Source organism: Plodia interpunctella, chromosome 17 (genome assembly GCF_027563975.2).
Source record: "Plodia interpunctella isolate USDA-ARS_2022_Savannah chromosome 17, ilPloInte3.2, whole genome shotgun sequence".
In the NCBI taxonomy this organism is placed as follows: domain Eukaryota; kingdom Metazoa; phylum Arthropoda; class Insecta; order Lepidoptera; family Pyralidae; genus Plodia; species Plodia interpunctella.
The window spans coordinates 3,450,901-3,473,500 of record NC_071310.1 but is presented as its reverse complement, the minus strand read 5'-3'; the positions used below and the strand labels follow the sequence as shown (position 1 = coordinate 3,473,500).

The 22,600-nt window shown below is 34.3% G+C and overlaps 1 protein-coding gene and 1 long non-coding RNA gene across 5 annotated transcripts in view; one reads left to right on the top strand and one right to left on the bottom strand.

Moving 5' to 3' along the window:
- The window catches only part of LOC128677292 (hypoxia-inducible factor 1-alpha-like), a 71,278-nt gene extending 50,225 nt beyond the window's left edge, over positions 1 to 21,053 (top strand). For 2 of the 3 annotated variants that reach the window (XM_053758028.2, XM_053758026.2), the window contains exons 8-12: positions 8,152 to 8,426; positions 8,501 to 8,712; positions 8,797 to 9,103; positions 9,186 to 9,358; positions 17,455 to 21,053. In XM_053758028.2, the coding sequence (XP_053614003.1) occupies positions 8,152 to 8,426; positions 8,501 to 8,712; positions 8,797 to 9,103; positions 9,186 to 9,358; positions 17,455 to 18,015 (1,528 nt within the window). In that variant the 3' untranslated portion in view covers positions 18,016 to 21,053. The remainder of the gene's footprint in view (positions 1 to 8,151; positions 8,427 to 8,500; positions 8,713 to 8,796; positions 9,104 to 9,185; positions 9,359 to 17,454) is intronic. The other variant, XM_053758027.2, reaches the window with a different exon arrangement.
- On the bottom strand, positions 14,627 to 16,946 carry LOC128677293 (uncharacterized). Of its 2 annotated transcripts, XR_008405517.1 has the most exons (4): positions 16,680 to 16,946; positions 15,944 to 16,274; positions 15,577 to 15,753; positions 14,627 to 14,952 (listed from the first exon to the last, which is right to left on the bottom strand). It is a non-coding gene; the product is annotated as an uncharacterized LOC128677293 (long non-coding RNA). The 2 variants fall into 2 exon arrangements; XR_008405516.1 differs by lacking the exon at positions 15,577 to 15,753.
- Positions 21,054 to 22,600: the final 1,547 nt, after the last annotated feature.

The following is a 22,600-nucleotide window of genomic DNA, read 5'->3' as shown; positions in this document are numbered from 1 at the left end:
CTTCTTCATCGAAGCCTGGAAAATTGAAATCAGATTGTATCAGACCGAATTGAACACAATCATGCCAGTGTCGTGTCGTCATCGTGTTGCACTACGTAGATAAAGATTGTATGTAGATTTTTACATGAATCGCATTAAAATTTAAACAAAAACACATAAAATTTACATACATATACGTCAATTTCCGTCAAAAATGCGTACTTACGTAATTTAATAGACAAGTTTTAATTAACTATATATAGACAAAAAATCCGTTTAAACACTGTTACATAATACCAATTAGTCGAATCGTGGTCGAATGTGAAGAAATAATTGAAACGACATTAAAAATCAATCATGATAAGCTTTATTTTCTATGTGTTCGTTTACGTTTAGTAGTCATTTACAGTCCTTTCCTTCAATGATGAAATTCAGATGGAACAAATTGTTTGGCACTCTTGTCTTTTCAAGTCAGATCCATTAATTAATGAAATACCTAATTACGTCGAACTCTCACGTCATGTATTGCATCTCCTTCGCTGGTCACGAGCGCACTCATATTTTTTTGTAAAAATATTAGTCTAGATTTGTAGTTCTGGACTATAAAATACTCAACCACATGGGTGTAAAGACTTTCTATTACCATATATTTACGTGTCGTGCACGTTAATGAAAGTCGACGAAACAATGCTCTTTTTAGATACGATCTTTAGTGAACAGACATACAGTTGCTCTATTTCTTGAACCAGTTCTTACCAATGTTATTACTGACACAAAACATTCTTTATTTGGTGTCACTTGCCTTCAAATCTCTCCATTCTAAATCTTGTTTGTAGTTCAAATATTAGTTTACATACTGTAATACTCACCCGCGGCACCTCAAATAAATTTTGATCAATATGACGCGCCCATTTCTCGTTGGCTGAATCTAGAGTAAGTGGTCTAACGATTCTGTTCTTAGTTTTCAAGTGAATACTAATGATGACGTTTATTCTGTGTTATTCCTGGTTTCATTCTACTCTTATACCAAACTTCATAAAAATCCTTCCAATCATTTTTGCATGAGCAACTCCAGTCTATCATTCTTATTTTACTATAATTATTAGTTAACCAACCTACAGTGATCTCAGATGCAATGTAATTTCAAGTATTCGCAGTATGAACTTTTTTCCTCTATGTATTATACCGTGATGTAATATTTGCTTTATCTCTGTTCATGACTAAGTAGATAACGCCTGTTCGTACCTCTATCATAATTTATTACTTATCATAAAATGTTCCTTAAAAGTGATATCAATCGATAAATCCTTTACTTGACCTATTTACAGACTAATATCAAAATGTATCACAATCAATCGATGCAATTAATACTTTTAATGACAGTCTGTCACGCTGTCAATGTTTAATAGATTCTATACATTGATAGTATGGGTACAAGACTTACCTAATTAGCAAGTCTACATTTACAGCCGGCCTACAGTAAAACTTAACGACTTCAGAAAAGCAATCAAGCGAAGGAGTTTTTATTTTATTATCAATTCCATTAACAGGCGGAATGTTTATGAAGAAAAATTTCTCTCCAAAATGACATGGCTGCTTTGTAGTGTTGTTTCATAACAAAACACCTCTGGAGTCACGTAGACGAATGTGGTTGCCAGGGGTGGGGCCGTGGGTCGTCGAACCCAATCCGTCCGTTCTCCTCCTGGCCCTAATTGTACAATAGTCCGCTGCAGTTCGCAAAGTGCATCACGTCACGTGATTTGCAATGCGAACGGTATCGCTCTGCTCAATGAGCTGCACCGTTATCTGAAATTCAAGTTATTTCAGACAATACTGTATTATTTTCTCTTTCTTAATGATGTCTTAATCAGGTCTTTTGACTTATTTTCAAAGATACATTCATTCTCTCCTTAACAGGAAATACATTTAGATCTAATCATGGGATAATTCCTTACAAAGATGGAATAAAGTTGTTATGGCAGAAATAATTTTTGACATCACATTTGTCATAGCAACTTTTTATTAACAATTGTTTTGTTACCAAATGTTAAATTCTCTCTTAATTCGGCTAGCCAACCAAATCTGATAGTAGACATAGCCACCATAAAACTAGCTAGCTGACTCAATACGATATAAGTCCACGTTCCTCTGGTCACGTAGCCCAAACTCAGAAACGCTTGGCTTTCGGACCAAACTGTGACGTACGTGTTAGTTCTAAACTGAAGGAAGCTTATTACTAACTTGTTTATAACGGTCATGTACGTATAAAGTACGATACTATGGGGAAATAATAAACGTTTAATTAAACAATAATAATGTTCCTAAGTCCCAAATTTCCGCAACTGTAGTTACAAAAGTTATAATAATTTAAGGATTTTGCGAAATGGGGTCATTGACAACATTTAGTGAAATCATTAAATTGTAATTTATAATAGTTAGTTGTAATTTGAAATTATTAGATTTCCTTCAAATACTTGCAATAACAAATAATAATGCAACTGAAAGATATTTGAGGTCTGAAGATTTTCATTTTGAGTGATGATTGCATCATTAAAATTGTGAAATTGCGTGTAACTGCTATGGCGCATGCGGCGTTGTCCGACTCATCGCCGCAGACTGTGGACCCAAAGGTAGAATGGAATTTGAGTTCCATTCATAGTTCAACTCTGTCACAGTAACCCTCGTCTCTCAATGTGTTCAGTGATTGGAAGAGTGGCACTACTTTTAATCATCAATTGTGAACAAATATTTTAAGACGCTACAGTAAATACTGAAATAAATAAAGAAAGAAGTTTTAATTTTTTTTTATGGGCAGAAAAAGTAAATCACAAAGTTTTTTCCATCAAGAAAATTGTCTCCAGGAAAATCAGTAAGTTAAAAATTTGCTTCTCTATAATTTGTTATTGAACGAATCTTAAACTAATGAAATACATAGGTATTTCATTGATTGATTGTAACATCCACTTTTTATTACACTAGTGAATCATCTAAATTTAGCTTTTTGTTTTTAATTTCTACCAACTTATTGTTTCGAATGAACTACCCGATGTAGATGATCCCATATATTTTAAAGTGAATGTTGAAGAATTAAATCTAGATCTACCAGTAGCTAACAACAAACGACCATTAGTGTGGCGGATCGAGTTACGTGGCTAAATAGTGGAACAACGCGGCTTCATCGCCAAACGGATCGAGTGTCGCTCCGTGCTTGCAATCCTTGATGGATTGAGGCTTTGCCTCAGCTGTTGTACTAAATAATAAAGTACTAGTATTCATGGACAAATGTATTTCGTATAGTACCCGTTACTTAACTTGTCAAGAAAGTGATTTATCAATTCGATTAGTAGGCATATTAGCGTTACGTATTATATTTGCAAAAAGAGGGGTGCTACAAGTTTGACCGCTAAATGTGCTTGTCTGTGTACGTTGCACCGTAGCTCATCCACGGATGAACCGATTTTTTTATGATAGTCATTTTATGCGGTGGTTCTTAGATATGTTCTATCAAAATCGGTTGGCCGGCTTTTGAACGGCTGAACCGGTTTCAGTTCGATGAAAACAAAACACATATAACTCTATTCTTATTATATCTAAAAATATAACATCCAAATAATTCAAATCGAAATTCAAAATGATATCTCAAAATGTAATATGTGAAAAATGTAGATAAAAACAAGACACTTAAACGCCGTAATAAAACGTGAGTAATATAATGGGATGTTGTTTACTACAAGCTTTTTTACTCAGCTGTAGCTATTCGATCACTGTCTCGAGCAAAATCGTTATCTAGGATGAATGCTAGATTCAAGGTTTATTGTTCGTTCTAAATGTCTTCTCCTTTTAAAGGCGCAGTCTGTAGGATGGTAATAGAGTTGTTGATATTACAGCAAGTATTTTATATCATCCGGCTTTTTCTACTTTGAATTGTTGGCATGTGGCCATTTAATGTTGTTTGTGTGGTAGAATAAAAGATTTATTTATTATATTAGGAATATATATAAATATATTTATCTATGTACACAACAATCTAAATATAATAATTTTAACCTTATAATCTGCATTCCAAATTGAATACCGATATTGAATTCTTTGTTAATCTATTAATTAGGATTGGTAAATCTGATGATGATGGGAAGGAAAAAAGAAATAGAAGAAAACTATACCTTCACACTGTAATATTAATATAATTTTAAAACCTATGTCGTATTTACAATGTATAGATTAAACCAATGGAGCAATCAACTTGGTAAATAGTTTAATAGCAGATAAAGTTTTTAATTATAAGAAAAAAAGACAGGTGTTTAGTAGGTTGTACGAAATATAATATTGATTTCACCTAACTATAGAGAAAAACCAAAAAGAGTCAGTCCTACAAATTTTGTATTTATGTCAGCATATAGATAACAATATAGTTTAAGTCATAATATTGAGTATTCATTCCTTATACCCGTAATCATTAGTTAAATATACATATGTTGTTGTTTTTCTTTATTTTTTAAATTTATTTTCTAACCTAAGGCCTGAACGCAATTTTCCAATTAACTTGACCATTAACTTGACGTAAAAATTATATAGGGGTACCTATTCTAGGTACACTATCACCATCGCAGTTCGATGACCTGGCAGGAGCGCTGTCACCAAAATAACTCCTTTCATCCCTGCTGGATTCAATTTAGGAAGTCGACATTTTAAAGTAAAAAATATATTTAAGTAGCATTTGCATTTTGCATTAATCATTATAAAATCGTAATTTTCCTCGTGACTAGGAAAATTATATTTCAATTCATTGAAATGCAATTTTATTACTGGCCGATAATACAATAAAATTGCAACTGTAACCCGGAACGACCGTAGGCACAACGGTGTGAAAATCACACTTATATCATAAATGTAACTTTCGATAAACAAACCGTGATCATCGTACGATTACAGCTGCAGAAACGTGAACTTGGTTATCTGCACGCGTGGCTGCCGAATGCCGACAATATTCGAAAAATATCACCGGCACTGTATATATAGTGGGCTGTAAAGTCACAACGTGCCGCGTCACGACCACGAGTGCGCCGCCGCCACCGTCCGCTTCTCGTATCATTCGCGCCGCAGTCGCCAAAGCCGTCGTACCCTGCGACAGCCCGTTGCTCCTCGTCACACCGCTCGCGATCCCGATCAGCTGATCCTATTGAAACATACCGGCAACACTGAAACTTGTTTGATAACAATTCTCCTTCCGCACACACCATGGTAAGAACCAGTGCAAAAGTGACAGTGGTTTGTGAAGTGCTCGTTGCATATACGTCTCGCGATATATCGCTAGGAATTTATAAGTGTGCCTCGACTAACTCGGACTCAATTAAAGTTTTGTACTTCACCGCGGTCTTATTTGAAATTCAATTTGTATTTAAATCATTAGGAATTCATTTATCTACCTTCCATTGAATTTATGAATTGCATTTGTTGTTTACGCTCATGTTGGAATTATTCGTGTCTATTTGGTGCTGTGGTTGGTTGAGTGGTATCGTGAGTTGCATTGTGTTCATTGGCGTCTCCATTAGACGGTGCTGTAGTGTTGTTTGCGAGATCAGCTAAAATTAGCAGAATCGTCCCCCGCTGTCCCCCTCCAGGTTACATAACCGCGCCACGGCGGCCTTGACTCCCGCGCAGCTTCTCGCGACGCCATTGGCAGACCGATGCATTGATTCTGTTTGATTTGACTATCTACACATTGTGCGCTATTCACACAGACATTTATTTTACGTCAAACAATATATGTTATATCATCAGTGTAATGTTTAGTGCCTAAAACCTGTTTCGCTGAAAGTTTGCATTTTGTAACATTATTTTTATTCGTTTATTTAATTAACCACAGTTTACGGGAAATATTACAGGAAATATACATATTTTATTAGGGGTACCTTATTTAAATCTCGTAACATATTCTTGGTCCTAATGAATGAAGATTACTGCGTCTAAACTGAAGTAACTTTTTCTGCTAAAAATAGCGTCATAATACACAAATTTTATCTTATCAGAATCTCCTTGGAGCAAGTTGATAAATATTTATCAGCCGTTAACTGGTCTGTCTGCTTCTGATCTAAATTTTTGTGTAATTTCCACTCACATATTTTGTATCGTCTGATAGTAGACTAAGTAGATAAATCCCGATAAAAGTCAGACCTTATCTATCGGTATTATTATTTTGTTGCTAATGTAATGTTCATATCGTAATATGTTCATGAACATTTTCCCTTTCTCTTCTAATTAATTTCTTTTTTATATCTAAGTTGCCTTTATTCAGATAGGTGTAATATTATCCAAGTCTAGACTCTGTAGTACGCCAATTGAATTATTTATTTCCATATTTGTGAGTAATGAGAGAAAAAGTAATTGATTGATGATCTAGTCTCCATGTGACGTCACAGCGGCCTCGACCGTGGCAAATGTAGTAATTGTTGATTTGCGCTCGTCGACTGTATCACGGCCAAGGTCGGGCTTCCGAAACAGTTGCTCCATTTCTTTCAAATTTTCTATTTTGATTAGCCTTAAAATTTACTCGTTCTTACAAATGCACCTTTAGTTTAGTATCTGAAATCGAATTTATAACTTTTTTTAAAATATCTATGATATTAAATTCACGATACAAGAATCCCTTCATTGGTTGTGTGAGGCAGTCTCATAAAAGTGGTTCCACTTTCTATTTCGGCGAAGTTTCGTTAGGATAGGCCGAATTGGAATTCGGAGCTTGCAATCGATACGGAACCCTGCGTGTTACTAGTGCGCGCGCACGCTTTACTACGTTTCTGGTGAATGGCCAGCGTAGAGAGAAAACTTGGGGGATTCGAGGGGTGAGGTTGGCAAGGTCACCAGCAAGGCCGCACTCACTACCATCCCCATATCCCTTTCTATCTCCATACTATCGGAACCTTTCGTTTCTTTCCCACAGATTCATTTTCAAAATTACGTCTAACTAAATGCAGCGACATAATAAAACACACCCTCCTGACGATTTATGTCTAGTCTACGGTAACAAGAGGCCGTTTGGAGCTGCTTCATTAGAAATTGGATTCTCTATGATTGTATATAATGTTATGGCTCAACAGATTCACCAACGAGTTATTAGTCGTCTTCATCGTGACTTTGTTCGTAATCATAGTAATATTTCGCAATATTTGTTTAGTAATCAATTTTTCACGTAGTATCATTTAAATCTTTTTCATTAAGTGCTTTATTATTAAAATTCATAGTAGTTTAAAAGCTTGACTTGAAAAGCAATTTGGTAATTTGTTTGTTTTCTTGCACTTTACTGAAATGTAAATTATCTACAACTTTTATCGCAGGGTTAAATGTAACTTGAACCCTTGAACCTCAATCGTATATTATCGGCTTAGTACTGTGTTTATTCTTCTCCATTGACGCAAATATTTCCCTGGGGGTGCATCACTGGGTTATCTGATTAATAATAATCTTTACTAGTCAACAAAATTAGATATGGTAACCGCATCAAAGAGACTTTCTTATCGTTATCAGTTAAGTAGTTCTTTAGACAGTCACACTAATGCCGGCATCGGTTGTGGACGCACGTTTCATCATTTGTTTATGACGATCAGTTTTGTTTTCTCTGTGAAATTATCTAAAACATTGTTATTTTTAATTCAATATTTCGTGATCTGATAAACGAACGGTTGCTATAACTTCGTTTGTTATTGTTAGTAAACTTGGTGTGATCTTTGTATACTTTTATCAGCTTCAAAGTTGTTGGTATCGTTGAAAACATTCAATAATGTAAACATTTTTTTAAATCTCTACATAATTATTTTACTTAAATTTGTTTTAATTCATAAAATTTCTAGTATGAAGTCATCGCCTTATGGCCTTGAGTATTGTTGACTGATAACTCAACAAATATGTGTGTGTTCCTTGCAACGCGACTCGATGCATTGTATTGCATTACACATTGTACACTACAAATACGTTTCTGTTAACACTTCCCTGTTCTTCACGCGTATGCAAAACCAATTATCATAGTAATGTTCGATTCTTCTCCTACTAAATAACCATGGAGATATAGCACATTGAATGCGACACATGCGAGACTGTTATGCAATAGACCTACAGTAGACTGCCTAGTTGCCTAGAGGCAACGAAATGTTACTATTATGTTTTTCCTGTTCACAGCGGTATCGAGTGCAAAGATGAGGTGTTTGCTACACACCAAGTACAACACGTGGACTTGAAACCTGTTGTACTTCACTCCGTGCCAACTCCTGTTGTCGTTTGTCCACCTCTGGAAGTATCAAACGGCATAATAACAGCGCCATCTGAAAAAGAACGCCCTATACCCGTAACAGAACAGATATTATTCCCAAGAAAGGAAGAAATGAATACAGGCTTCTTGACGTTCCATGACGAGGGACTTACAAGTGAGTGTCACTCCATCACAGGCAGTTTAAGTATGCATTGATTGCTTAATTGTATTATTATATTTTAATGATCCTTCAGCAACTAATGTCTGTAATATTTTCAGTGCTAAAGGACGAGCCCGACGACCTGACGCATTTGGCCCCTACGGCTGGAGACACATGTGTGCCATTAGAAAACAACTCCTTCTACCCATTCGATGATGATTTTATTCTGAGTGGAAATTACTGCAGTCTTTTGGGCGACGATTTGGCAAATACTTCACCGGTTGATTCTTTAACTCCGGATTCGCTTTTCCTGTCGTCACCTGAACCACAAGTAATTTATATTTTTTAAATATAAATTCATATACTATTTTTATTTTTTTATATTCGGTATTCTTTATAACTGTAACGTTTTCAGGAGACTGAATCATCATGCGAGCAATCATCACTATTGAACGACTTATCATTAGACGCTTTCGACGGGGCAAGGTCAGATAACGAAATCGACGATGGGAACTCGCCGTTTATACCTATGAACGATGAGCTCCCCGTGCTGGAATCAGCGGTGATGTGGGGTGCCTTGCCTGACAACGTCAGTCTGGCGAGGCCACAGCCCTCAGACCAACACACGGCGTCTCCAACTCCAGCGCTACAGCGTCTACTCGTGGCACCAACCACGGGCCCGGCACCACAAGATCTCATTTCAAATATTTATTCAGATCAAGGTATATTATAGTTACAATATTATTAACCAATGTTAATGGTCAATTTTTGAATTTGAATTCTGATTGTAAATTTTTCTTTTAGGTTTAATACCAAGCAAAACAGTCTCTTCATGGGACACCGGAATCAAAAGAGTCATGAAACAAGAGGAAGAGCCTAATGCGAAGCGCGTGAAACGTAGCCCTTCCCCAACACCAACGTCGTCTCCCAAAAACAGCTCGACAAAACCTTCATCAAGCGTCCTCATGAACCTTCTGGTGAGCGGATGCGATGTAGACGCTGGCTACGTTTGCATGGTTCAATGTAGGCCGCGTCAGAAAGCGAAGGCTTGACCCGAGTCTCAAATAAAGTCAAAACTGTGATAATACACGTCCAGTGTTCAAATCGACAATTGCCTCTAAATATTTGTGTGCTTCACCCAAAAAACTTTTATGGTCGGATACGATACGAATTTATTGGAGTGCCGTCGAGAGTTGTGATATTATCGTAATTCGTAAAGCATTGGTGACTTAGCTTCTGCGACCTTATCCAAAATCCTAGAGACAATAATGTCGGCAGAAGTTAGATTATAGCCTGTGAAAGCAATAAGCCGTCGGGAGGCCGTTCGATCGGAGTTTGTGTTGGTTGCGTAAATCTTCCAGACTTCCTATCTCGTCGTAACGCTATCGGGGCGTTCTTAGGTTTAGGTGATAGACATAGTGCAAGGTGTACTTTTTGAAAGCAATCGATCGTGGTTCGTAGCGTTCGATTCTAGTGCTTAAGCTAACGTGCGCATATCATGGTGGTTATGTGATGATCGAATCGTTCCTAGGTTTAGTTACCGTGCCGCGCACCCAGTCCTATGTTCGTAGCGTAGCCGAACCGAGTCAAATTATGGGTAGGTTATATTGTGTATATTCTCATAGGTTTACGCTATTTATTCTTTACATTAGGTCTTGCTTAATTGAGGAAGTTATTTTTTATATCATGATAGGTAGATGACAGGTATTAGTTATATTACTCATTATTGTTTTGTTTGAGACGATCGTTAGATAATCTTGAGAATAGATTGCGGGCAGTACGGACAATATTGTTTAATATAATACAACTTATCCCACTGCCAAATGATACAAAGTACAACTTAGAACAAAGTTTAGTGTTGTGTACAGTTTATGTTCGAAACAACCGGAATATTTATACCTTCAGATGCATATTTTTTTAGCAGATAAATGTTTTTATACGTGTCGTGTAGTGAGATTACCAATGCAAGCCTACGAATAATAATGTAGCAGCTACGAATATAATAACTTAGCCATATTGTGCTTTTTCGTTATTACTAAGGATTTACAGGCGGGTCTAGAATGAAACTAATGGAAGCTTTTTTAAAGATATGAAATATTTTTTTATTACATCCGTACATTTGGTGCATATTTTATGTGGTAAATTGACAGCTTTTCTGTCAAACAGAAAAGTGTTATATTTATATGATATTAGGTTTAAATAAAATTATATACAATTACCTATTACACAAATATAAATTAGTAAGTAATTTAAAATATATTAACGAAAGGTCAAGTTACTGCATTTAATATTGAACCAATATATGAGATTAAAAATCTGTGGTCGTCGATATGTTTATGAAGTGTTTCTATTAAAGGCCGGTGCACACAGAGGCGAGTGCGCGTGCGCTTTTCTTGGTTAGAAATTACATATAAGAAAGCGCACGCGCTTTCTTGTGCACGTACCTTGGCATTTATAAAAGTCTTGTCGACTTCCAGATTCGCCTGGATAGACATCAAAATTATGAAAAGACGTAAATTAAGTATAAACCTATCTTTGTTGTTATTTTGAAAACTTTATGGTGTAATATATGATGTGTAATTAGAGGAATATTTTTTTGAGAGAAATGATTCTGACGGAGAAATATAGTTCTGGTAATGTGGTTTACGTTGATTTTTTTACCTTGTTCCTTTATCCTTGGATCCTTTTGAGTATTTGCTGTAATACTGACAACACTGGTGTTCCATGAGTTATAGGTTGCGGTGACCACTTCCCATCAGGTGTGTCATAAAAAGCCTAACATGTTATAATCACTCAAAAATGTTGACAAGTCAATTAAAAAATAATTTGACAAAATGACACTATCTATATGACTCCAGCTCCAATAATTGCTATGTTGTTGAAGTCATATGAAGTAATATTAATACATATGGTATTGCTACAGATCTATAAGTAATGCGGGCTACCCTCTCCCTCAGGTGGTAAAATTAATATAAAAAAATTGATCCCGTTATCTTGCAAATGGCGGAGGGTCTGCAATGCTGGGCTCCTATTTTAATCTTTAACTCGTCTTTATGCTAAAGACATTCTGATTTAATAGCCAGAGACAAGGGTAACTGCGAGGTTGTGTGTGTATTTAATGTCTGAGGTTTCGCTTGTAATGGTCACTTATTGGATCAGTGAAGTCAGCTGTTGTTATGTCCCACTGCTGGGCAAATCCAGTAGTTTGTGGTTTTGAGAGACAAATTAAAAGTATAACTTAAATTTGACGTAAAATGCCTCTAAAGGTCTCATAAAACAAAATCGCCTGCCGTGTCTGTCTGTTTCTAATATTTCTTCTTTTAAACGCCACGGATTTTTATGCAGTTTTCACTGTTATTTAGACATTTACATATTTATTAACAATTATATAAATAGATATACAAAATAGCCCATTCGTGGGAAGCCGAGCCGGGAATAGTTTACTTTGACTTCTTCCATGGAGGGATGACATTAATGGTCTTCTGCTGCTGGGTGGCAACATTGTTGCACTCGACAGAGTTATGGAAAACAACGAAAATAAGTACAAATATATAGAAAAATAAATAATAAAGCTACATTTTCCTCCCAATCAGACTGCCTTGCTCAGCAATTAGTGACATATGTTGCTTTTTCCTTATGAATTCCAGCCGCACGCAAAGAAACTCGCGTGCGAATACAACATGAAACGTTTGTGCGTTTGTTACTGCGAACGTCTAAATTTTATAGCAGTTTGCCGAATTAGTACGGTATCAGTGGCGTTTATCGGTAATAAAAAACAGGTTTCTTATTGTAATAATAATGAATACTTGTGTGTCAACATTTGGATGGCTGTCTATATATACCATGAGCATTAGTATACTTGTGTGTATTCGATTACTTGTCACTAGATACGAATACATAGTCAAAAAAGTCATATCAGATGCCTTAAGGCGACCTAAATAAAATCTTACACCTAACACTCGGGAAAAGAAGCTGTTTTTTCTATCTATAGTATAGTATTTCTCTTCTAACCAGCTAGGAGCTAGAACTGTAATCCTGAGGAAGGACAGTTTAATAGCCATAAGGTAATACTTGGTAATACTTGGGGAACCTTTTTTTGGGGATTTTTTTTTCTTTCAATCTTAGGAAAAGCATTGTTAGGCATTTTGATTTACTACCAAAAACGTACTCGTTTTTTTTTGTTATATTATGATTGGAGTGAATCAGAGTTCTTTTTTCAAAAAAGTAATTTAACTGCCAGTAGTTTTAATTAAAATAATATGTCAAAATATTTAATATTCTGTCAAAAAAAATAACAATTGCTTCACTCTTCTTGTTTGGACACCCTGGTTATTCGATGGTGGCGCTGTCAATAAAGAATTATATCAATAAAAGAAAGGTGGCGACTTGTGTCCGCAGCTACATCTTAAGTAATGAAAAAAACAAAAGTTTTTTAATATCCGACTGCCAACTGTCTGGTTGTGGCCACAGAGTTAGTATAGCTTGCATTGAGTATAGCGCGTCAATGTACTAACTATGACTAGAACCGGGACCTGTTTCAAATTCCATGAAATAATATTATGTAGTCAATTAAGATAACGGGGTACCCTGATTATTATTATCTCTAACTATAGTAGCGATTGATGATTATAATTATCTCTAACTATAGTATAGCGTTAGCTTGTGTACGATTGCAGCTGCTAGATGGCAGTTGACGTAAAGTCATGTCATTTTGACTACTTAAAGTACTGTTTCTTTGGAAAATTGGACAAAAAATGTTTATGACCATGAATTTTACTGCTAACCTTTTTTTATTCAAGAAATTCAATAAGCGATAATTTTTTCTATTAATTATTCTAAATTCATAACGAAGTCAATAGGTTTACTACGCTACTCGCCAACCACTGCGAAGTAAGTTATATACCTAGTGAGTACCTAGGTATTTCTTTAAATCAAATCTGTTATTTGTTTCAAGACTATTTATAAACAGTTCAAACTTATTCCTCTAATCAACTCCGTACCAATACTGGTCGTAGCAATTTAAAAGAAAATACTTTTAAAAGTTGCACAATTTTTGGCTGGTGTAGATAAGATTGTTTACGATTGCAAGACAATAGCTAGGCGAAGAGCCCTTATTGAGACCTTAAGTCTCCTGGGAAGGCATTATGGCCAACGAGAGATAGCCGTAGTAACGCGGCCTTTGACCTGGCACCAACTGTCTTCGGCTTTTTTTTTATTTTAAAAGTTTTTTGTTTTGTGTGCAATAGCCGCAGTCTTACTTAGACAAAAACTCGTGTTTGACATTCCCTTTTCGTCGACTTTTTAGTAAAGGCTTCGTTGGTCATTTTTACGAAATAATAGACCCTAACCTACAACAATAGATTACTATTGATTACGGTTGCGGCAAAACTTAATAGTTTTGCCGCACTTGTACTAAATTATGAAGGATTTCCTTATAAACGCCACTGTATTATGCCAGCTCTACACTGTCGCCGAACTCAGACACGACGCGCATGCGTGGACATTGCGTAGTTAATTTAAGTGTTTTTATTCAACACAATGAAATATCAGCAATGTATACCGAATCCGCCAAAGTTTGGTAAACTATTCAACGACATATGGCGTTTCAAATGACGCTACGGAATTTCAAATTCCTGGAACTTTAACGTTGAGGATTTGTTTAATGGATAGCAATGTGGCCTTTGTCCTACACTGGGCAGTGATGGTTATTTAATTAATAATATACATTCTTAATAACAGTAACGAGTATATTACTTTACTATACAGGCATCGAAAGTTTGGATTTGTGAGGATGCTAACTAGAGGATGATTTTATGCTCATTTACTTTATATGAAAAAACTGAACGTATTTCTGTGATATTTAGTACACAGCTAGAATTTAACCTGAAATATAGATAATTTTTTATATCGATATTCAGTCAAAATGAAGTAATTTCTCGCAGAACACGGGACTTTTCACAAGTTTTTGCCTATTACTAGGATTTAGGAGCGTTCCGTTTTAGGACTAAAAACTGCTATATATAAATTAGAAACTTATCTTGTCCTTGATACGAATCTACCTACTTAAGCGGTCCTCTTCAACGACCCTTAAGATCGTCAAGAACGCTGATTTATGAAAATAGCAGTGCCCCTAAGGGAAATTCTCGATAAAGTCCTTGCAATCCCTTGAATGTGGAGATCCTAGAGAAAATGGAATAAGGGGCAATGACTTGAGACTCGAAATAATGTTATTACAAAATTTTCAGTTTAGACATTGTTTTAATAAGTTGACATTTGTCTCAATTCTGAGAATATCAATTGTCGAGAATATCAATGCATATATGGAAATAAAATATTGAATTGGATAATTCACAATAATTTTCATTGTAAGTTTCTTCGTTTTCTTATTTGAACATATAAAATTATATACGATCTTTTTTACACTAATTAGAACCACAGACTCAGACTTCAAAAAGAAACTCGGTTCCGAAAGTTTTCCGAAGTACAACCACAAGTCACGTTACAAGCTTTTCTTTAATTTCTCTTGTTCCATCCTTGATTGAAAGTTAAATTTCACCGATTTGAGCCGATCCTAAAAAGGTAAAATGTTTCAGGTCGATTCATGACAATGCATTATTATGATAAGCACGATCCCGACGAATCCGTTTGTTTCACGATGTTTTTTTGTTATGCGTTGATTGCAATACGATCGCAGCTTGTGTCAAAAATGAGAATTAAAAAATACTTTCTTTTTGTGTTATTCTTGTGCATTCTCATTATTTTCGGACGTTACCTACCGGATGCGCCAATTACTAGTGCGGGAAAAATCTCGCCCTACCCGCAGAATCTTCATTGCCCTGATTGAATTAGATATTTATTACTAACAACACGATATAGTTCGTTTGCGGCACACTTGCTCTTGTTAGAAGCAAACCAGACGACAGGGGTTTCTAGGGAGTCTTTCTTTTATATAAATAACATAAAATAATTATTTAAACAAATCACACAGAATAAGCCCCAAAGTAAGTTGATAAAAATATACACAAAGTTTCGTGTTATATACGAGACAACAACACATAAAAACGAGAAAAACATGTTTTTCTCGTTTTTATGTGTTGTTGTCTCGTACAACACAAGTCTCATGAGACTTGTGTTGTGTTTTTATCATGTGTGTTAATTATATTTCATTCAATCGCCTAAAGGCATCTGACATTACTTATTACCGCCATCCGACGCCAAATCGAAAACATCAATAGAATTATCGATGTTTTGTTTCACTCATGTGGATTAGGATTGGAATCTGGGACTTGACCATTTTTTCTATGAAGTATTTTCCCAAGATGTATTTACAAATGCAAAATTGTATATTGAAATCAATGGGTGTTAGTAGTATCTGAAATAAACGAAACGAAACCTTTGCGTGACTCTTATCATTTCCAAACAATTGGTAAAGGCGATTGAAATAAAATGGATATTTTTATTATGTCTTTTTACTCGTAAAAGAGGCCAAAATTGTTTAACTGGGCACTTAATCATGTTATAGTGAATTATAACTTATATCTATAGAATATTGATGTAGTTACCGTCTGTTCCATTTATGGGTTGGAGTTAAAGTGGCGTAACCCGTTTCATTTGGATTAGATACATCAATATAAATGTCCAACTATAGTTGGACATTTTTATTCCAAGTCACAGTCCAAAATTACAGTCTGTCAAGAAAGTGAAGAAATTAATGAGGTCACTGTCTCCTATTGGCTCGCAACATTGGTTGGTTGTTTATCTACCAATAGTATTGCAATTGCAAAAAATGTAGTTCGTCAATAATCCGTTTTCTTCATATTCTTTACAGACTTTATATTACCTACGTACAGTGTGTATACGTATAGCAATATTATCCCATTTGTAACTCTGAAACTAAAGAATTCAAATATCAAAGAAAAATATCACCCGGTGTCCCTTTTTCCATGGTTTTCCCGAAACGAGACTGAATAATAAATAAAACTTTATTAAAACTCGTATAAAACTTTTATACGAGTTACAGTAAGTTTCTCGTTTACTACACTTTTTTATATACGTGTTCAATAATGTGTTTTATGTAGTCAGTAGACTTGAGGAAAACAAACTTGTACTTGTAGAAAAAAAACTATACTTACGTCTGAAAAAAACGTATACATACGATAATCGCCATATTATCAAATTTCATGTCAAGTTTTAAATATATGTCTAACGTTTGAAATAGAAAAAAAAAATGAATTATAAAAGAAAAAATATGAATTACTTTAATTAGAAGCTAATGCAGAAAAACAAATAAAAATATACCTGTTCTTGTTTTATTTTTTTTATTTCAGTTCACGGCTACACGCACTCTAGAAACATAGTTTACGCTAATGCCTGATATACAATATCGCTGAATAGTTCGCCAAAATTTTGCGGATTCTGCGTACACTTCTGTTTTTTTTTTTGCGGTAAATAAAAGCTCTTATATAAACTACGGAATGATCATTCACTCGCGTCGGCATGTGTCCGAGTTCGTTGATAGTGTGTAGCTGACATAACACTACCGAGCCTAGCCGATAAGAATTTCGTTGTTACCACATCTTACCCACTTGCGACCTAGCAACTACTTACGTAACTAGCACCAAAAGCAATGTGACTTAAAATACATTTACAAAAGTCCCCAAAACACCGATTTCAAGTAGTCATACAAAGTAAATACAATACATTATTTGAATAATTACAATGTCAAGGTTACAGCAAATACTCATGAGCGTGATTCTTTTTTATACCCAACACGTTCCGTTACGTAACGCATTCGTTAGTTTTAAACTTTTTGAACACTGGACGTCCTAAAATTTGTTTTGCACTTTTTACTAATTCTGATTAAGTACGTTTTTGTGTTATAACTTTAATGCAAAAAAAAGTTTTTGGATATTTTTTTTATTTATGCATTCTAATCATCGAACTCAATCGCTATGTAGTACAGTCGCCGGCAGAGAAACTTGATCTACTTAATAAGTTAGGTGGGTTAGGTTGAGATGCTCCCGACTGTACATATTATCTCTACGATTCTAATATATTTTTATCTACATTCCAGGATATACAACAGCAGCACGCCCAGCGGAACAAGGTTCACCTCAACTACCAGATGGCCATCAACTCCCAACAGAATCCTGCTAGGGCCAGCATACCAATACCCGCAATAAACTTACAGCCAGCCCCCAAGCTGATACCCACTAATTCAATACCCAACAACATCCAAAACATAACAGAATTCAACGTCATGTCACCTTTGAGCCTAAACATAGGTAGTCCCATGTATTCGTTACCATCAAGTCCTAACACTTCAAATTACAGCCCAAATATGAGTCCGGCACAAAAAGACAGGGTGCTTAGTCCTTATTCTACACCACAATCTCCTGTGGGTAAATACTTGTATAGTCCAGGGAACAGGCCGTCTCCGACAGGGGTAATTCAGGGAAGTGACCCGTACTTGACTAATAAAATGCAGCCTAGCCCGGGATTTTCTATACCAACAGGGGACTTGCTCTTGGAATCGAATGTAGGACTATCCGCAACAGACTTCTGGACCGATTCCGAAATGCTCCAAGGCACTAACGACTTGCTATCAGCATTCGACGACGTAAAATTAGCTTAGTCTTGTGTTATCAAGTGATTTCCCTTTGGAAAAGAAAGCATTTATGGTTACGTAGATTCATACTGCCATTTTGTATTCGCCTCGCATCTTCCCACATTCCAGCGCGAGAATGATAAGAATTGTTTTCCCGATGTAAGTTTCCAATGGAAATCACTCGAATGAATACAGGGTCGAAACGGGCCGATTTACAGGGATTCCACGCTAAATAATAATGGAGATTAAAATTTTGTACATACATAGACAGTTAATAAGTGTAGATCATATATTCTAAATCAGTTTGTACTAGTTCGATTTAGGTTTTCATTGCGTCTGAGTGATTAGATATCTCTACAAGACTAAGAAATATTCTAAAGTTTCCATAAAAAATCTGATGATTTCTGGAGTAGAAAATTATTGTCATAGCCTAATGGTGTACTTTGTGTACGCATCTTCACATCTATTGTTGTTATAAAAATATTTAAATTAAAGTCTAAAAATAAAACGTGATAATTGTATTCGGCAGGTAATCGATCTTCGTCATACTTTTTCGCTCACCCGATGTTTTAAACGTTTTTCCGATGTATAACTTTTGTATTAATCAAAAAGACATTTGGTAACACTAACTAAACAAGAACGTTTATTAAAGTAATGGGCTCTTTCTGTTTTTTTTTTTTCTATGATGTATATATGTCTTTCTATACTTAATATATTTTCTTCTATTTTCTTCTATTTTCTTCTATTTTCTTCTATGATGTATACATACGCTATACGTAACTTACGTCAAAATATTTTTATAAGTAAGTCATTTATTATGGGCACTGACATCTAATCATTCAGGTACGAAAATATTGATGTGTAACATCGAATTTATATTTCAGTTTTCAATGCCATCCAAAGTTGATTGTATGTAGATAAAATTACGCTGAAATTTTTGTGGAACCCGTAAATTAGCTACAATGTGACTTAGATACAGTATATTGATAAAATTAATTATATATTTATATTCAAGCATGTTTTTTGTATGGAAACGTATAGTTTAATGGTGGAATCTTAGGTTAGAATTACTAATTTTAAGAAATTGATTCTGAAAATCAGTTATTATAGAAGATTTTTATATATACATACGCTGGGATTGATATTTTGTAACCTAAATTTTGTTTACCCAATCAAATCTGTTCCAATTCTAAACCGAACATTAAAAATAGTATAAGATATGTTATATATATTAAGTTTTTTTACTAACTTGTACTAATTGTTTAAACTTCTACAAAATTCTATACTTCCACTGAAAGCAATATTTTAAAATACAAGATCATATTTTATTTGTTATTTCGTATATACGTACATATGAGCATCCTTGACCATGTTTGGATAGTGTTTCGCCCATTTCTGAAAACACTAAGCTCATATAATGGACTCGTAATGGATTACGAATACTATATAAGAGTTTAATAAATTACTTTAATGTTATGGATTTCGTCAAAAAGTTAGAAATTACTGTTTCTTTGAACGGGATTGGACTAAAAATAAGAAGAAAATTGGCATATGGAAGTTAGTTGTTTCGTTTTGTCAGTATAGAATTTCTCTATATTGCTTACAGATATAATTTTTTTTTCGTTAAGTATAAGTGGGCTAATTAAGGTATGAATTATATTTTACGATCAAAAATTATATACTCATTTAGATAAGTATCATTTTTCTATAATTTCAGTTTGAAGGTTTCATGTGACGTCTACGTGATAATATTTACAATATTGTATTTACAAACTCTACTTTATGTATACGCACATTCGATTTTTGTTTCTGGAAGTATGTATTATTTTTATTTTCTGGAAATATGTATTATTTACTAATACTCGCATTTAACTAAAGAGGTGCCTGTGAAGAGTTTATTTTTTGTTTCATTTTACAATTTAGAGTATATTTGTACATCTGGTTTTTTTTTTTATAATGATAGCTATTTTTACATAGTGATTATATTTTGCCATCTCCCATTTCGCAGTCGCGTCTTAAGTTAAGTGTTAATTATTACCTAGGTTTGTCCCAAAAAATATACCTACCATCATTATACGAAATAAGTAAGGAGAACAGAATGATAACGCATAATTAACTAGCACACTCGAATAATGTTTTGTTTTTTTGCCAGTTTTATTTATTCACATATTTTATTTTGTAGTTTTGAAAATCTTAAGACCGTCAACTTCTTGTCCGATAAGGTATTGAAAATATAAGCAAAAAGCAGAAAAAGAAAATGGCAGTATTTAATTTAAATGCTGTCATTTTATCCTTGTAATTCCTCCGACATTACTTATAGCATACAAGTTTATGAATTATAATAATTGCAGGGACATGAAGTCGACGCTCTTCATTTCTGCATATATTTTGTGAGAGCAATGGGTATACGTACCTTTTGTACACACTAAGTACAATTTATGAAATTATGTCCACGTAATGCAATGATTTCTCTCAAATCTCGTTAGACAATATATAATCTTTTAATTTGTTAGGCTAATCCGCGGTTGGGATTATAACGTACGTCGTTGGATGATGTTGTATTCGTTGTTAGTGTGTATATTGCTTAAGTATAATTCGAACTAATATAGTGGTTGAGTAAATGGGTACAATGAGGCATTTATACATCACGAATGAAAAGAAAATGTCACTATCCTTTTCTGTTGAATCGCATTTGATAAAACGCGGTGAAACTAGTAATTACCATCAAATGTTATTCAGCATTATTTCTCTTTTTTGTGTTATGTATTATTGAATGTTCGTAAGCTATATATGTATGTACCACTTAAGTTAATTATAATTATCTGTGCTAAGAATCATACTGCCAATTTTCATTAATAACTTTTATAACGGTCATTAATAATTTTGTGATTATCTTGAAAGTCCGCCCCCGTGCCATGGGGAGATTTCGGTATCAATTTTTGTTTTATAAAATAAAATATTCTATTCTGAATGTGCAAAATTCTAACGGATGATAAATTGTAAATAATAAATCAAATTGTTTATATACATATTTCGATATTAAATTACTATCATTGGAATTTTAATGTTGTTTTATTTTATGTCACTCAGAAGTTAGATCGTATTTTACTTTTTTTATGTGAAAGTTGTCTTTTTTTCTATCACGCACGGATTAACTTTGGAATGCCAAGCCAACGCGCTATTTTTATTTTATACATATACTTACATGATTGTCTAATGAATAGTTTCTATTTAAATGTATTGAGCTTGTTTTAGAGTAACTACCTATTTTTATTATTTTTTTATAAAATAATTCCTGATTTCGTGACCCCTTTGGATGATTAGTGTTGGTGTCAAATAGTATTTAGAAATTAGGTAGGCCTTCCTTCTTTTCCCCATCAATACTAATAATACTGTACTTAGTATTATCAGATAATAATAATACCTAGACCCAATAATACCTAGTATTATCAGAGGTACAAACTAGTACTACTAGGTGTTGGATGGAGAAAACAGACGACTTCAACAAATAAGTAAGTAATTACACTTTTTAGTCCGTCAACTCTGCGAAATACCAATAAGACTCCACTAAATTTTTTCATACAAAGTAAGATCTTTATAATAAAAATGTTGATCGCTAAAAGTTGCTGCTGATATGTTTATAAGGGGTTCCTATTTATTTATGTTAAATGACTATATATATGTATATACACACGTAAGCTATTTGTTAAAATTGAAACTAAAATAAAAAATATTAAATTAAAATTTAAAATATATAAAAGTTTAATATATTAAGTTTTATATATTAAAATTTAAAATATATAAAATATCCACTGGAAAGAAGCTGATGAAAGGTGAAACTTTCTTAAACTTGTGAACAGATTTATCCAAATAGCTTGCACAGACATGACTTGATTTACAAGGTGATTGAAATATCGACAGCCACTTAGTTTAAACAAGACTAGAACTTTCTATTTGGACTTGGTTAATTAATTCGTTTTATGCGTAACTTACAGATGGCGCTTGGTAGAAGCTTCATCTTATTTGAGACTAGAGATCTGTCCCGACTTCGCTCGGGTAAAACCATATTAAAAAAGTTGCCTATGTCACTCCAGAAGGTTTCGTCTATCTCTGTGCCAAATTTCATCAAAATCGACCCAATTTATCAATTACAAACAAAAATACAAATCTTTTATCTTTATAATGTTTATCTAGAAAATAAACCAGTTTGATGAATCTCTGCCATCAATAACTTCATTGAGACTGTTTAAAGCCATGGGGTTTAATACTGTATTTTATTGCATCTATAAATGTGGCCTATTTGCAACTAAACCATTGAATTAATAGGTACTCCGTACAAGTACTTACTACATTCATGAACTAAACACAGAAAAATCCATAGACATCGTCATATCTTTCGTTTCGCTCATATCAGAAAAACAACCGCTTAATAGGAATAGGTACAGAAAGAAATAAAAAACGTTTATTTGCTCAAACATATTAGTACATACAGCACAGTAGAAATAAAAACAAATGTAATTCTTGAGACAAAATGGTCTCCGCTCAGCATATGCCGTGGTGTGAGCCACGGCGCTGGTCTTCCGTGGATGCCATAAATAAAACAAACAAAAAA